General features: G+C 37.2%; 1 protein-coding gene across 1 annotated transcript in view; it reads left to right on the top strand.

Annotated features, from left to right (window-relative positions):
* Positions 1–18,506, top strand: part of MAP2 (microtubule associated protein 2) — a 254,107-nt gene that overhangs the window by 198,668 nt on the left and 36,933 nt on the right. Inside the window, exons 8-13 of the mRNA XM_088135597.1 lie at positions 6,934–7,176; positions 12,210–13,039; positions 13,142–15,395; positions 15,600–16,232; positions 16,432–16,638; positions 17,515–17,649. Coding sequence (XP_087991723.1) covers positions 6,934–7,176; positions 12,210–13,039; positions 13,142–15,395; positions 15,600–16,232; positions 16,432–16,638; positions 17,515–17,649 — 4,302 coding nt within the window. The remainder of the gene's footprint in view (positions 1–6,933; positions 7,177–12,209; positions 13,040–13,141; positions 15,396–15,599; positions 16,233–16,431; positions 16,639–17,514; positions 17,650–18,506) is intronic.

Genomic DNA, 18,506 nt, shown 5'->3' with positions numbered 1-18,506 from the left:
GGCATGAAAAACTGGCTGGGTGACTTTGGGCCAGTCCCTCTCTCTCAGCACAACTCACCTCACAGGGTTGTTGTTATGGGGAAAACAGGAGGAGGAAGAAGGAGTATTGGTATGTTTGCCACCTTGAGTATATGAAAAAAAAGGCGGGATAAAAATCTAAAAAAAAAAATTGAACATAAGTGAAATAATGGGACGTGCCCCCTCCCATCATGCTCTCCCTGCCATGGATTCAACATGTGAGATGCCATGGGAATAACCCCACCAGGAAAGATGCTTAATGTAGCAGCACAAAGAGCACACCTGGGAGGATGCCACATAACAAACACTCAGGATCATTGACAACAATTCAAACCCTGCAAGGAGAATAATGCCACTCTGATGCCTTTCACTGGTGGGAAAAAGGGGGAAGAATTAGAACAAGGAACCAGGGAAACTGTGCTTTTGGAAGAGCAAACCATGTTAGCACACTGGGCACCCAGTAAATAATATAGCTTTGAAACCTGTCCAACAAAAGGAGGAAAATAGGAAGATTAGAACCCACCTTTGAAACCCAGTAGCAGGAGTAGCACCAGTCAACTCTTGGACTTAGCTGTGCAGACCAGAAGCAACTGGGAGATGCTCCTAGCCTGGAGCCTCAGCCCTGTTGTGCCCTGTTGCATCTCCCACTTGGAAGAGCTGTGAAGAGCCCTTACCCAAAGATACAGCTGGGAGACTTTGGTATCAGAGCCAGTGAAGGATTCTTTGTGCACCACTGCTTGGCTGTCCCATATGTTGACCTCTCCCATCTCACCTAGCAACACCCTCTCCATCCATATGCTCTGTCACATGCCATGTATTCTCTAGTTGAATTCTACATTCACCAAATACTATATAGTTGTAAACATTGATGTGCTTTGGTTGCCTGAGAACTTAGCTGGAATTGTATGCTTCTTATTAGTGTAAAAGTGGGGCTTTTGATAAAGCATTTTAACTAACATCATCTCTTTTACTAGAGTTAATGTGGCACTATTGCCATGAGGATTGAGCTTCTAGTACCAGTTAAAGCCTTCTCCTGTTTGCTTTATTTATTAGACTTATATGGTGGCCCATCTTATGAAAAACAACTCTGGGCAGCCCACAACAATAACAACCAAAGACAATAAAACCGTGATGGTGACATGTGCTCATGAATAGCTCAAAGTTGCAATAGTATATAATCTGTTTAAAATACTTGATCATAGTTCATGTTTTAAATTCATTTTGTACATTCCATCTATCTTTTTTTCTAGATTCTTGCTTATTTACTAAATAAGTAAATAACAATCACCTAATGTGAAGACATTGCATTGATACTGAGTAACAAAATAGGCATAGCAAGGTGTGGACAACCCAGAACGGTACTCAGAGCCACATGATAGCCAACTAGAGGCTTTATAAACTTCCCATTTATCTAGCTCAACAGATAACTGCAGTGACCATTTTTGGAAGGGCTCTGAGGGATACATTTAAGGCTTGGGGACCATGTAGACCTAGACCCAGCTTGGGTTTTCTTGATCTACAATTTTCAGTGAACAGGCAGTCCCCAGTTTAAGAACAAGTTCATTCCCAAGGTCTGTCCTTAAGTCGAATTTATATGTAAGCCGGAACAGCATTATTGTATAATACTGGATAAGTAGTATTGTGTGATGAACTTGAACCATTGTGTATTTAACTCGAATCATTGTGTATTTAACTCGAATTTTGCTACAATAGGCTCCGTTCTTAACTATGGGTCATCTGTAACCCCGGCATTCTTAACCCGGGGGCTACCTGTAATTCACCCTGTGGCCACCCTGTGAAAGATGGATGGGTATTCACGCAGCAAATATAAATGAGAGAGAGGGAATGAATCAGATCTCTTTTGGGTCTTATTAGGACATGCTGTTGTAGCCCCATTTTTCTACTTTCATAGCTTGCCTCATCTGCATAAAACAATGAGTGGATATGTTTGCACTGCGGGGGGCAGCAAGGTACTTAATATGATTTTAATAGAACTAAGTTGAATATAGAAATTATTGTATTAAGATTTCACTTTGCAAGATTTGCTGAATGGTGGCTGATCCATTTAGTCAAACAGAATTAGGCAAAGAGTTGAGATGCATCTACAGATAATTTATCTCCTTGTCTTTAATGCACTCCATGAGGCTAACTCAGAAATAAAAACACTGAATAAAAAAGGGAGGGTTTTTTAAATCATATATGTCTTTGAATAAAGATTTGAAATCAAAGGGTGAGTTACAAGTCAAGAAGAGCTACATTTTCTAAAAGTATTGTGACTAGAAGACATTTTAATTGTTTCTCTCCACCAGAAAATAGCTTCATTAAATTATTTAATTCAGTAGTCTCCAACAGCAGTTAAGTTAAATATTCCTTTGTGTAAAATTATTTGCTGTTCAGCTACTATCCTAATAATGATGGTGCCAGAACAAACTTAATTCATGCCAAAGCTCCTTACTGCTGCAAAATGTTTTTATGGAACAAGCTGCTCAGAGTTCGCATTCACTTTTAGATCATTTAAACAAAAAATGATGTACTACAGTGGATAAAACAGGTGCAGAAATGTTCCAGTTCCCTCCCTCCCCCATGGGTGTGGTGTATATGTATGCCATACAAACAAACACACAAAAATGCAGAGGCTTCAAAATGAGACATTTAACTATTTTAATAATAGTTTTTCTCCAGGTACTATGCTATACTGTATGATGAATTTCTTAAAATATTAGAAACTTCATTGGCAAATGATGACTAGTTTTAACAGAATTCAGAGCTACAGTTTAGTATTCCATACTTTTGTTTTCAGGCTAATCCATCCTGCAGTTATTCTGAAACATTTAAAACAATACCTATTTCATTAGACTAGGCGTGATTCTGCTGGACATCTCTACCATGACCAATAGCTCTCAGAGAACAGGGCCCCTTGTCTAGGAACTGAGAGGCTGTGACACACCTTTCCCTCCTCCAACTTACCACTCAAGTGTAAGTTGCCTTTTGAAAAACAGAGGAAAGGAATTTGCCACATGGAAAATCAAATCACGTGTGACTGATCTCATGAGCAATGCATCCTGGCTAATACACTTGTTTGATTAACTGGCTATATGTCTCCAGATCAGTTGGTCCAGAGCCAGAGTGTAACGCAGAGAAGCCCGCTGAATCCAGAGGTTTTGTCAAAATAGCAGAATGTGCATCATGACGTTGTAATGCAAACTCCGCCCCATATGTTTGAGTGTGTGATGTCACAATGCACATACAAAGGGGTGGGGTTTGTGTCATGATGTCGCAACAGACATTTCATCATTTGGCCCCCATGAACATGAGAGAGAGAAAGAGAGAGGCAGCTTCTTCAAAAGGCATAACTTCATACTTGCCCTGTAATAAACAACCTTGAAAAAAGTCCTGCAAATTCTTTTTTTTTTACATTTGTTTTCAAGTAATTTTCTAAGCATCTTGAAACAAAGCTAACACTCCTTAAAACTGAAATTTTATTCCAGATATTATATTTCACAAATAATGCTAGCCTGATTCTATTCAGGCAGTGCAAATATAGTGGACCATACAGCTGTATATTTAGCCTGGCCTCTACACCATCCAGTTCCTCCTATATGTCATGTAACAAGAGTGGACTTTTATAGAAAATTACCTGGAAAATCACCAATCTCTCCATGCAATACTTTTTTTAGGAAAATTACAGAGAAAAATGTGTGTCTCCTTGCTAATTTTTAAATTGCTTTTTTTAATTTTAATTTTTTAATTTTTTTTATTATGGTCACTGACCAGAATTGCAAACAAAAACACATTAAAAATAAAAATAAAGTAAAAAACAAAACAAGATAAAATATTACAATTGGCGGTGGGTTGGTCAGTAGATAATCAAAGTCTGCCTAATTTTACAGGCAGTAAAACAAAATTACTTTTTAAAAAATAAATTTCTTTCTTAAAAGCTACAAATGAGAATAAAAAGATCATGCAAAACATAGAAAATATGAATACAATTCAAATAAAGCTATAGATGAAAAGACTAGATAATCCAAAATAACATTTTATACATAAATATAAAAAAAAATAGAAATAGAAAAAAGAAGAAATAAAGAAAATTGTCTATAATACACAAATAATTGTTAAATCTTAATACAAATTACTGCATGTGACTTTTAGAATAACAAAAACCTAAAATAAGAGGGCTGAAATATCCAATAACGCTAAAATGGGCTTAGTTATTTAAAACCTTGCCTGAAGAGTCTGCTTCTGTTACTGGAACGCCCATGGCAGAATCCAAAGAAGACTTAAGGCTAAGGTCCATCCACTGTATTTTTTATAACAGTTAAATGGCAGCGGGGCAGAAAGAGAGATACCTGACTTCCCTCGTCTCGTGTCATAAATGGCTTTCGAAAGACTCCTCATCGTCTTCTGTGTGGAAAATCTGGAGAACGTAGTACAACTGATGATGCCAGGCTTTGAATTCTGGCTTATCTCATGTGTTGACTTTTAGCCAGTTCTAAGATTACCGCATGAGTTATTTTTATTTCATGTTCCTGACATACAGGAACATGTTACTCCTATAATCAGATTGTTAAAACTGAAAAGATTGAGTTGAGAATGGATTCCGCTAGCTGTGATGCTAGCCTGAATTTAATCTTTGCTTACTTTTAGAATGAGGGTTTTGAAGCACTAATTTTTCCACTTGTCAGTGAAATTTGCTGAAGATGTGATTTTTTTTTTTTAATTTCATCAAGGTAAACTTGTATCCTATGTGCAGAACATTTGACAAAATAGTAGTGTTCCAGAAACAAGGAATACAAGTTTGTTATATGTACTTTTCTTTTTCCCTTTTGAAAAATGAAAAAATAAAAAAGATTGTTTTTAATTTTATAGCATCTGTTGTAACAACATTCAAGATAATGCTCCAGAATTTATATGTGTTAATCTAAAATAATCTGAACAAACCATAGATTATTGTTATATATGTAATAGTTATGGATGTCCACCCCCCCCCCCATTTTCTTCACATGCAGGGCAATTATTCCTAATTAGGCATAAATTATTGCTGCTTTTAAACTTGTGTTTTTTTCCCCCAAATCTGTCAAGCAATCAAGGCAAGATGATTTTTATATATCTGTATCTATATCCTTATTTTTTCCAATTCTATTTTCATTCCATGTGGCATCATATTCCATGCCTGTTTTAACATGCTGTTTAAGGATTTGTGCTCTGATCCAGGGAGTTACTGTGAGGTTGGAATAAAGCGTCAGCGCCTGCAAGGGCTCCCTGGTGCACTTTGGTAGAGAGAATAGTTTTGCTCTTTGTTTCCTGTTCATAGTTTTAGCTATACTTCCAGCAAAGTGAAATTCCAGTGGACAGCGAAGGACATGCATTGGGTTACATGCAGAATACCTGTGGTAGAGTCTAATCTGCTAAGAGCATTTCCTATTGTGTAACGGGTAAATGAAAATCACTTTTTAAAATGAGACCATACAGGCTTTACTCATTCTCTTTTTAACACTGGGCACATCTGTGTTCCACTGATCAGATCTGCAAGGCTACTTAATAACAATATAAAATAAGCAAACAGAATGCAGATAACACCATTAAAGGGCCAGGAGAAGCAATAAAGGGAGAGCAGAAGTAGAAATAAAACTATTATTAAATGGGGAAAAAATTAAGTCCCAATTACCTGAAAAGGCGCTGTAAAGCAACAGTCTGTCATGGAAAATGCAACAGTGAGATGGCCAGTCGAGTTCCGCTGAACAGGCTGCAATATTTCAGGCAGCCTTACTGAAAAGTTCCTGTTCTACACCCAGAGGATCTGAGGACAAAAACTGCTTCCTGTTGAAGAAGACATTCTCAGCTATCCTGATTCCAGACATTTAGAGCAGTGCTTCTCAAACTTGGCAACTTTAAGATGTGTGGTTGGCTGGCTGAGGAATTCTGGGAGGTGAAGTCCACATGTCTTATGCCAAGTGTGAGAAACACTGATCTAGTCTTAAAAGTAAACAATAAACAACGAACAGCCCATTGCACGGGGCATTAAAAGAAAGTGTGAGGTGAGGCAGAAACAATTATATCCTCCATGATGCTTTGTCCATCTCAAACTCTTAAGACATGCTAAACCAGATACAGTTTGTAGAGGAGAGGCAGCCCATATTAAATACTTGGTATTAAGCATGCTACTTTAATTAAAAGTGCAATTTGTTTTTGTTTTAAATATTGAGGCATTGTTTTTAAAACCATTTATTATCACCATACATTTCCATTTATAAAATGTAGGTTAACTCATGGTTTTTCAATAGCCATATCCACCGGGGAACCACAAAACATTTTCAGTTCTGTCTTTCTTACTTAAAAACAAGCCTTCCGTTTTATTTCTGTACATTGCACCAAAAGGTTCTTAGCATTTTGGACCATTCTGTAATATTTCTTCCCCAGTTACCAATACTAAATGAATAGTATAGTCCCAGGTTTTGTTAACCTTAGGTAGTTTCTAAACCGAATAATAAAGTAGTTTTGGTCATTGATTCTAAAATGAATTATGATCAGCAGTAACTATATAGTTAAATCAATTTAGATGTAGCCATGAAGCACAACTAACTCTACTAGAGAAAGGAGAGGCAGAGAGGGGGGAAGTCCCCAAATTATGGTGTGGCTGTTGGGACAATAAGGCTGAATTAGACCAGACTTTTTAAGGGAAAAAAAGTAGTATATTAAGACATTGTGAGCCATAGAAATTAAGCCTTTTTTTTTTTTAAAGCAGTGCATACCAATTTTATAGTACCTGAAACAGGTAAACACAAATGTATAGCTTCCATGCAGACCTGAAAATGTTTAACATGTATATACCATATAATATCTGTTAATCTTGAAGATGTTGCCTTATTTTTCCATACTTTCCTTCTCCTTCCTGCTCCCCCAAAGAAGAAGAAGAGGAAGAAGAAGAAGAAGAAACAGTCAAAGGTCCCATGGCTGATGACCCCAAACCTGATGTTCCCCTTGATGAGAAGTACGAGAAAAGGAGTGGGCCTGCTGAGCCTTTGGAACCAACAGAGGGTTTCTCAGAGGCCCAGCAGGATTCCCTTCCTGAAGATCAAGTGGATCACAATGGGGAAAATATAATCCTCATTGACAAGGAAACCTCAAAAGCAAAACTGCCTTCCTCCGGTGAGGAAGGTACGCCTGCGTTAGGGACCTGCATGTGTTGGCTGCTTATGAGCTGCTCTCCAGCTTTCTCCCCATTCTCTCATTGGCTTCTCTTCACATTGATTTGTCCTCATGGTTAATGCTCTTGTTATTATGCTTTAAGAGTGTGCATATGGCAAGCCAAAGGCTGTATAATGACATGGTTTCCCACCACGGCAGTAGGTTTCTGAATTTTTAGGGAGTGTTTTCTACCCATGATACCATTTGCAGTGCAGCCAACCTGATATACCATCCCTCGCTCCTTCCTCGTTGCAGATGTGTTTGCCAGTCACATTGCTGATTTTTGTGTGTATATATATGTATATATATTTCATTTCATTTTGGTACAGAGGTTCATCTGTTTCTCATTTCAAGAAACAAACTGATTAACCCTGACTATGGCATAAAATGCTTAATTTGTAAATTTTGTTTGTGCTGTGCAATCTACTTTTGCTTCTGCTTCAGTACATTCTGCCTCAATTTCCCTAAGGCTATTGCTTCTTATATCATATTTTTACCATTCATTGCAGCCCACCATGACACTCGTTTGCCATTGGCAGGATTTTGAGTTTTCATCTGTTTTATCCTTCTTTCCAGCTGATTATCTGAGTGGAAGTCCCAGTGTGAGAAGAAAATTCACATGAATCATGTTGGATATCTTAGTGAAGGACTAAATATAAAGCTCAGAATTTTTCTTTGAATTATATTGCTTATTTTTAATAAGCCAGATTAGGTATGATCTGGAATATATACTCACTCACATTTCTCTGCACATAATAACACAAGCCCTTGCACAAATAATTGTGCACTAATTAAACCTAATTTCCATTCTAAGAATATTTGCAGAAAGTCTAGTAAAGGCTATCATAGCTGAACATACATCATAATAGCTGCAACTGTCACAGAATTAACTTTGCTTCTTCTTACTTCACTAAGGTTTTATCATCCCTTGACTATCAACAAACAGGTAATCCAATCTAGCTGTGATAGGGAATATACATGAATATAATCTCAAGTAATGAGAGTTATGTGAGCAGGACAATTTAATCTGGGATTCCAGCACTGGAAAGAGTTAATATTCTCTCCTCCCACATGACTTTTCCATGTTTACATTTCTCCTCTACAATCACTTGGCCCCATAGTTGCTATTAACATTTTTAAAAATATGAAAGATTCTAGTCATTGATGAATCTTCATATCATTTATGTCAAAAGTGACTTACCTAATTAAACATAAAATAAAAGAGGATAAGTTCTTTTACTGAGTAGTCACTAGATAAGACAGATGAGAAAGCATAAGATTAACATTCATTTTCATGTGTATTGAATCAAAATAATTTAGTTAATTCATGTGTGCCCTTAAATCAGGGGTGAATCTGAAATTAATTATTGAAGATGATAGATTTCCAAGCAGACTTGGTAAACTTCAAAATGGACTAACTTATCTTGGTGAATCCATTCAACAGAATACTTTTGAGCCAAAACTAATTTGCCACATTCACTGATATGATCTAAATTGTTTGTAATTTTCTTAGGAAAGAATTAATGGTTGGAATGAGTCATAGTAGAAAGTTCACTGAAAAATCAACAACATATAATGAAAGAAATAATAAAAATGGGAAATAGGATGACACAAAATTGGAGTATCCTCTGTATCATAAGTTTAAGACATTATGTAAAACTATGGTGGGTGTTTAAGAAGTAGAAACAGAATTTGATACGAGAGAGAGAGAAAGAAAAAGAAAGAAAAGAAGGAAGGAAGGAAGGAAGGAAGGAAGGAAGGAAGGAAGGAAGGAAGGAAGGAAGGAGGGAGAAATGAACTTGAAGTAATTCAAACATAGGCCTCAGCTTTTGGAGCAATTAGAAGCCATTAGAAGCCCAGCAGAATTCTTGAAAATTAAGATAAAGTCAGAGGCTGGCACTTTGCTTTGCCACATGCCATCTTATCTCTCACTCCCTCTTTTCATTTAATGTATGTATTTTAATGTGGAGAAAGGCATTGGCAGACATCAAGAATGGTTAACTGGCAGAAGTTCTCCAGGTTTTTAGATCTGAATCTTTCTCAGCTCTACCTGCAAAAGACCTGGGATTTTTTGTATGCTCAAGCTTTTCATCTTGGAAGCAGTGGAGTCTGTGGGAAATGTAAATAATATAGATCCAGTGTCTTCTCCTACAATTTGTTTTGGGGCCACAAAAATGCCCTGTGCAGGGCATTTGAAAGGGGCATCTTTCAAAGCACATTAGTGCAAGCAAAGTACTGCCGTTTGAAGTAGCTGTGTCCTGTGGAAAGCTCTCATAGCTGCTTTGAAAACTGTCCCCAGATGTCTATACCAGGATGTGCCTGCCCAGCTCCTTTTCCCTAGCAGCCCCAACAGATATTTGAGTGTGCACATGTAGGTGCAGAGAACTAGCGGTAGCCTTTGAGGCAGCTATGCAAGCTCCCCAAAAAATGCAGATTCAAGGAAGGGTATTTTGCTTGCACTAGCATACTTTACGAAATACATATTTTGAATGCTTTGCACAGCCATTCCATCTACTACTATCCAACTGTAGATTTCTAAACTTTTTTTCCCTGAGGCAGAAATTACTTCCCATTATGGAAGATTGAAAAGAAACCAAACAAAATGCTTTTCCTTTTCCAGACAATGTTTGTATGTATTTTCTAAGTCTTTTGTAGAACTGTTCATCCACTGGCCAAAAAGCAGGCACAAGCTTTCTTTTCAAACCAGAAGCAACATACTTTTGTTTTGAAGCTCAGCTTCTAGAGGAACACAAAGCTGTTTATCTTCTCCTTTTTAATGACTTCTGGAAATCTAGGCATTATGGGCCACTGGGGAGTGGATCTGTTTCCCCTCCCCCCTCTTTGTAAAACCCACAGAAATCAGTGGGTTTTAATACATATGAAGCAAGTATAATTCTTCACACAGCACACCATTTTTAGAGTTCATGATCACAGTCATTGATTCCGGCCACATTTTTAAAGATTAGATCAGTTCATTGAGGATAGGTTGTTCAAGGGCTATTACTCACAATACAGTAGTCAAAATACGATTCTCCAGACTTAAAGACAATGTATCATGGTTTATTATCACACTTCCAGAGGAATCTAGTCAGTCCCTGTTGTAGGCAGAATTTTGGACTGGACATTGCTCTCCATCAAAGCATTTATCTCAGATGTTCAACATGGTGCATCAGTTAGGAGAAGCAACTTTTCAGTTCTGACACAGGATGCTACTCTGCATAAGGAAGCCAGTTTCCCAGCGTGAAACCAATTCTAAGGATGATATTGTGTGACTTTAAACCGCTTTATTTCAGTGCTTTCAGAATGCTGTTTATTATTGAAGTCCTGAGTCTGATGAGGTTACAAAACCATTAAAGAATGCCAGTGCTGCAAAATGCAGTTGCTCTGGGAAATAAATCAAGGGCAGAAGATTACATTACAACTCTAAGAAATCTGTCCCATTGTGGTAGTGTTTCTTCCTTTGGTTTCCTCCTTTTAGGATTAGACCAGTCATTTCCAACTTGTTGCTCCTCAGATGTATTGGACAATTACTCCTATAGTTCATAGCCCAGATTTCCTAGCCAGCTTTGCAAATGGGGAGGCTCATTGAGAAGGATGCTACTAGCATTTATATATCTTGCAGCCCAATTCAGATGCCTCACTGAGCCCTGGGCTTGCCAATAATTCAGGATAAGTGTGCACATGTTTAATTCTTTCAAAATAAATGAATATGCCTTTTGCTGCATACCGAGCTGAAATGGTTCCTACTGAAATAATTAAGAATTCAATGCTTTGCCAAGTTTCTTTTTCAGAACTGGTCTTTAAACATTATTACAACATGATGTAGTAGACTGCATTATATATATAGACTGTCCCAATAATTGATTTGGGGGAACTCCATAATATGTTCTGAAAAAACACCACTATATATAAATTAGGCTGTGTTTGATTCAAAAATGATTTGGAAGAACTGTGTTATACCTCGCTCAAGTGCAAGTGCAATGCCTATTCAGTAAAACACATGTGCCTTTTTTTTCAGTCTTCCATGTGAGCCCAAAAAAAGATGTGATTGCTCCAAGAAATGCATTAAAGACACACTTCTTTAAGAACTTGATTTATTAAATGTTTGCATATTTTCTTCAGGGTTGCATGAAAGTCCAAGAAAAGGTGTGCATGCTTTAATGAATAGGAATGAGGTACTATCCTTCGGGTTGAGTGAAGTATGGAACACTATTTCTGAGTCATTGTCAAAGCATGCACAGTCATACTATAATTGTTAACATTGTAATATATACAAATATTAAAAATTGAATTCAGTTATTTTTGAAACAATTGAATTCAATTATTTTTGAAATGTTAAATATTTGCCTGGGTTTTTCAGCAATGTATCAGAGTTACAGTATAGTGATTTGTATGAAGCAGTTGTAGGTATAAACTTTCTATTTCAGTCTTGTGTTTCTCAAGAACAGTTTTATGTTAGTAAAGTTTTTTTTAAAATATATTTGAAGAACCATCCCCCACTCCCCAATCTGTATAAAATGTAGATTGGTATATACATTTCTGTCTTACCATGATTTGGTCACTCAGACAAAAGGAATAATGTCATTAAATATAGGAACTTTGAATTTTAAATATAACACATAAGCATGCACACATTCGCACATAATTAAACCCATATATATTATATTCCAGAACTTTATCTCAACTTCATTGCATGGTAAAGCTTTCTAAAGTGAAGTTGGATTTATTTTTAATATAATAATTTTGGAAAAAATGGGCCTGTTACAGACAAATTTAATAATATATAGCTAGGTCTATCTATATAAGATAGATTATTAATAATGTACTAAGAGAGAATAAAACAATAATGTAAACAGATCTCTAATTAGATTTTTTGGTTGCATGTAGCCATATTTTTATGACTCTGCCATGCCAAATTATGCTATAAACTAGTTCTCTCTTTTATAAATGCTTTCTGTAATCTGTTCTAAAACCCAATGCAACAACTACAGATTTACTTTCAGCCTCGAAGATGGAAATCCATGGACAGGAAGGTCCAGGCCTTTTCACAGCTGCGCCCTTGGCCACCAAGGAACAAGAGAAAGGAAGTAAACCCAGTGAGCACCCCGTCCAAGATGCCTTAGTTCCACAGCCAGCAAAAACAGAGACTATAGAAATGAGAGAACCACAGCACATAGGAGAAGAGATGACATTCCCACCTCGGTTGGGAGAGACTTTGGATGCCACTCTGCAAAAGGAAGAAGAGAAGGCTTCCACCCCTCAAGAGCAAAAGGATTTGTCAACACAGCTTCACAAGAAAAGTACACTAGATGAAAAGGCCACAGAGACCCAGAAACCTGCAACAGAAGCACCATCCTTGGAATCTAAAGATGATCAGATGAATATTACAAAAAATGACTTTACCTCTCCTGCAAGCATTGGTTCTTCTTCCCCCTCAGAATCTATAGTGGACATAACAGGCACAGTAACAAGTGCCTTTTTTTCTGAAACCTTACCAGCTGTTCGACATACATTTGAAGCAGAAGAGAGTAGCAAAACAACACAAAAGTCTGCTATTACAGAGATTACCAAAGACCTTTCAAAAGATCAAACAATGAACAAAGAGCGTATAAAAATACAGGAAGAAGAATTTGCAGTGGTGGCTACAAGTGCCTCACAAGCCATTGCAGAACAAACTCCCAGCCAGGTTCCTCTTTGGGAAGAAGAAAAAGATATGACTGAGGATGAAAGTGATGAAGAGAAGTACTCCACTTCCAGTAGACAAAAGCTCAGAGCGTTAGATGATCAACCTCTTGCTGTTTGTGAGCAAAAGCCAACTGCTTTGGGTAAAGAAGTTATGGGAAAAGACATTGATCCTAAAGGAGCATATGATGCTCACAAAGCAGAAGATTTGGGGATAACTGGGGAATCAGCAACATGGGATATTAAAAAAGAGGAGAAAAAACACAGTGCTGAGGTCCTGGCAGATCAATTCAGTAAAGATTTTTTTCCTGAAAAAGATGACGAGCATTTGGATACTGCTGTATTGCATGAAACAATAGAGAAGGCCCCATCTGAACCACACAAAGAACCTCAGGAAGACAAAGGTTCTGAAAAAGAAGGGAAAGGTAAAGTGTTTCCTGTTACAGATTCAGATCTCCACCAAATGAGGATAGAAGAAGATAAATCAGGCATGTCTACATATTTTGAAACTTCCACTCTTAAAGATGAAGTTATCAAGAGTGATAAGGTACAGCAAGGCAATGATTACTATGAACTGAGTGATTCAAAAGAACAGATTTATGATGTTTACCATAAAAGTTCCCTTGTATCTGAAAAGGAGACTGATGAATATCAGCCAGAGGCATACCAGCAGACGAGTCCACCTGCTCATGAAATTGGATATAGTACTCTTGCCCAGAGTTTCCCAGAAGATGATTCTAAGGAACCTAGCTCTCCTCCAGAAAGAATGTATACTATTGACCCAAATGTGTATGGAGATAAGAGAGAACTCCACAGTAAAAATAAAGATGATTTAACTCTCAGCAGAAGCTTAGGGCTTGGTGGAAGATCTGCTATAGAACAGAGGAGTATGTCAATTAATCTCCCAATGTCCTGCTTGGATTCTATAGCGCTGGGGTTTAACTTTGGACGTACTCATGACCTTTCACCTTTAGGTTCAGATATTTTAGATACAGCTAGTGGAGATGAAGGTGATGATTACTTGCCTGCCACCACCCCAGCAGTAGAAAAAGCTCCCCCCTTCCCAACAGAAAGTAGGGAAGAAGAAGATGAGAAGACAGAAGAGTCCAAATTCAAAGAATCGGGAGAGATGCAGGTGGAGCCTTTATATGAATCACCTTTCCTGGCTAAAGATTATTACAAAAATGGGACTGTAATGGCTCCTGACTTACCTGAAATGTTAGATTTAGCTGGCACAAGGTCAAGACTAGCATCGGTGAGTGCAGATACAGAGGTAGCACAACGGAAATCTGTTCCTTCAGAGGTGGTTGTTGAGGACAGCTCTGCAGTCCAGCACCTTATGACTGATGAGAACCACATGACACTAAAAGCTGACAGTCAAATGGAAGACTTAGGCTATTGTGTTTTCAACAAATACACAGTACCATTACCATCTCCAGTTCAGGACAGTGAGAATTTGGCAGGAGAAAGCTGCCCCTTTGAGGAGAAAATGAGAAGAGGCGTAGTTACAGATCTCTCATTGATAGAAGTGAAGTTGGCAGCAGCTGAGAGATCCTGTGAAGAAAAAGAAGTCTCTGATGACTCAGCAGTTTGGGGCCAGGACTTTGAACAGGAGAGAAAAGCTATTGATAAATTAGATACTGTGTTAGAAAAAAGTGAGGAACATGCTGATGCTAAAGAAATATCTTTTCCTGAGGATACTGAACATGAAATAAAGCTTGATTCAGAGTTAGCAGATGCTAATGATAAAACTCTAGTTGGACCAGAAAAAGTTTCTTCATTAACTAAGGAAGAGGAAAGTGCTATTCATGTTGCTGCAGAGATAGATAAGGTAGAAATGCCCTGCAAGCCAGACTATGATGCTATAAAACATGATATGGATTCTGCTGCTCGGCAAGTGGAACAGGAATATCAGAGTAAGTTAGGAGGTCCTATCACTGAATTAGTTTCAGAGCAGAATAAAGAAGAGCCAGAAAAGAAACTTTTTACCCTACATCAAGAACCTGATCTATGTGCAAAAATGGAGTCTAATCATATGAAAGATACAACCAGATTGTCTGAAATTGAAGTTAAGGAAAAAGGACCTAAGCCTGATCTGGTGCACCAAGAAGCAGTAGATAAAGAAGAATCTTACGAGTCAAGTGGAGATAATGGTCAAGTGCAAGAGGGCTTGTCTGGAGAAATTTCAAAGCCGTATGAGCACAAAATACAACAAGAAAGCCTGTCTCTATCAGAAGAAGAAAATGCAGCACGTTTTCCATTGGGACAAACTGTTACAGAAACAGGTATATTGAAAGTTACTCAAGAAGAAACAACAGAAACTCAAATGGAGAACATAATACAGCATAAAGAAGATCAGGTAGATACTTTGGTGCTAGCTGGCATTGAGAATGCTGAGAATTTACCCTGTGATTTAAAATATGAGAAAGTAAAAAATGTGGAAGAAGAACAAAAGGAAGAGATTAAGCAAATGAAAGAACAAGAGGAAGAGGTTAAGCAAACAGAAGAAGAAGAAATCAAGTACAGGGAAGAACATAAAAAAGAGATTAAGCAAACAGAAGAAGAAGAAATCAAGCACAGGGAAGAACATGAAGAAGAGATTAAGCAAACAGAAGAAGAAGAAATCAAGCACAGGGAAGAACATGAAGAAGAGATTAAGCAAACAGAAGAAGAAATCAAGCACAGGGAAGAACATGAAGAAGAGATTAAGCAAACAGAAGAAGAAATCAAGCACAGGGAAGAACATGAAGAGATTAAGAATGTAGAACAACATGAAGAGATTGAGGAAGTGAAACAAGATGAGGTAGAGATTAAAGAGGATGAATATAAAGAAGAGAGTAAACAAGAAGAGGAAGAGATCGAGCAAGCAGAAGGACAAGAGGAGGAAAGAGATCAAGAAGAGGAAATCAGTAAGGAAACAAGTAAAGAAGAGAACTTAGAGAGACCTAGTGAAGACATCTGTAAAGCTATCCCTGTGGAGATACTTGAGCTCAAAGGAGTAATAGAATCTGTTGTTACAGTTGAGGATGATTTCATTACAATAGTACAGACAACAATTGATGAAGGAGAAGCCAATTCCCACAGTGTTCGCTTTGCTGAAACTGCGCAGGCTGATACAGGAGGAGAAGGTTTCCGTACTGAAGAAGAACTGGATATGGAGGCAGAGGTAATTGCTCATGTTGAAGTAGACTCAAAAGAAGGGTCTCTGGAACCTCCTGGCTCACCTGAACAGGAAGAAATCCCATTAACTGACTACAAGACAGAAATGTATGATGATTATAAAGACGAAACAACAATTGACGACTCCGTCCTGGATACCGACAGCATATGGGTGGATACTCAAGGTGTGCCTTATGCTTTTTCATTCATTCAGTTTGCTTCCAGTATACTATATTAATAATTAAAAATAATTAATTGTAGTGCAGTCATGAATGTTATTAAAATAATATCAGCATGAATCAACCTAATTGTTTAAAAAATGATATCCCAGCAAAGTACAAATAACTAATCCTGTTTTTGTTATAATTTACTCTGATCCTGCAGATGATGATAGGAGCATCATGACAGAACAGTTAGAGACTGTTCCTAAAGAGGAGAAGTCAGAGAGAGAATTGCGGAGACCGTCTCTTGATAAACATAAAAAAGAAAAACCTTTAAAAACTGGGAGAGGCAGGATTTCTACTCCTGAAAGAAAAATAGCTAAAAAGGAACCTAGCACAGTCTCCAGAGATGAAGTGAGAAGGAAAAAAGGTTTATATAATACTTGCTCTTTTTCCTTTTATGCCGTACTATGGTTGTTCATCTGTGTACCTTTCCATTAAGGACATATGTTTGTGCTAACAGTAAGACATATACTCCATACTTACTTCCATTGCTCCAGTTTTATGCTGGTGGTAACAGCAGGTAAACATTATAAATAGCAATTCATCTATTAAGATTCATTAGTACTGAGAAATGTCAGCATAAAATCAGATTATCTACCCTAATAATACTGGTGCTCTGGGTACCCACCTGGCAATATTTCTACCTCATTAAGTGTCAAAGCTTCCACGTGAACACTCTTAATGCTAATCCTAACTAAAAATGAGAGAAAGTGTTGTCAGTAGGTATCCAGAAGACTTACAGTTTCATAAGAACTTGAATCAAGGTGAATGTCCAACTTTCTGAACTGAACCATATTAGTAAAACCACAGTTAGTTTGGGAACCTTCAAAACTGAATGTCTCACAAGGATCCCCTTGTACTTAATGTAAGTCAGTATTCCTTTCCTCCTCTAGCTTCATAAGCTGCCCAGCGTTGAGGCTGTCTAAGATGTTCAGACAGTAGAACGGATCAGCATGATGCAGGGGTGCAGATTGAAATGGAAAGAGTTCACTTTCCCCATGTGTTAAAATGATATATGCATTTTAATAAGATGGTGTAGTTTTTGGAAGGGATGTGTATGGATGGGATGACAGAATCAGTGAAAGCTTTATACCGTAAATACAGAACATGTGGGCCTTGGTACACTCAAGTTAGAGATAAATGGCTAAGTTGGCACCAACAGCCAATATGTTGATTTGTTGAAATATATTTCTACTTCTATTTTTTTATTTCTGATTGTATGCTCTTGTTTTCTTGTCTATAGCTGTGTATAAGAAAGCTGAACTTTCTAAAAAAGCTGAAGTTCAGGCTCACTCTCCCTCCAGGAAAATCATTTTAAAACCTGCTATCAAACATACTAGACCAACTCATCACTCCTGTGTTAAGCGGAAGCAGACAGGTGACTGTGCTGTCTTGAATTTATGCAATGTGGCTGGCAAACATAGACATTACAGTTCTCATTATTATTATTATTATTATTATTATTATTATTATTATTATTATTATTATTATTTGTAATCTCATTGCTCTAGTGGCTGCTCTAATTTTGATTTCAATTTTTCCCCTCTTAGTCTTTTTCAGCTGTCATGAATGATACTGCTTTTTTTTTGTATCATACTCTTTTAATTATTTTTATTATTATTATTATTATTATTATTATTATTATTATTATTATTATTCAGAGGCCATGATCATGAATGCTTACCATGCTCAGACTTCCCAAGTTCTGTAGCTGTTTATTGTTGACAATGGTGTTGTATAAAACTCTCTATTTTGCTTTGTTTTGTTTTTCATTTTTGCTCTGTTCTGGTGGGAAAGTGCAAATAGCTTTGAACCATGTTTTACATTTTTCTTTTATTCTTTTACTGTTTTTCCTCTCATGCATAGTATGAGTAATAAGAATTTCAGCATTATTCCACTTTGTATTTATATTGTGTGCAATAACACTTTCAAATTGATGACTGATTTATATATTAAAGCACAAAATCTGAAAAAAAAGTGGATATTTTAGAACAGAAAACTTTCCTGAATATGAGTATTTGCTTGCAATGAAAAACTTGGAAAATACAGGGGAAAAAAACGAGGGAATAGTTGCAGCTAATTATATATCTATTGCTATTTAGGATATGAAGCTCTTGGATTGTGCAATGCTTTGCAGTTGAAGAGGTTAATTGAGATAATCCACAAAGAGCAGCATTTGTGCAAATCCTTTGGAGGACTGATTTGGACAATTGTTAGTAATTTTAGTTGGGTTAC

Source organism: Python bivittatus, unplaced genomic scaffold (assembly GCF_059951505.1).
Source record: "Python bivittatus isolate LINGU-HERP-01145 unplaced genomic scaffold, Pbiv_v1 ctg000200_np1212, whole genome shotgun sequence".
Lineage (NCBI taxonomy): Eukaryota > Metazoa > Chordata > Lepidosauria > Squamata > Pythonidae > Python > Python bivittatus.
Note: the sequence above shows the minus strand (reverse complement) of the source record. Positions and strands in the feature narration are given on the sequence as shown.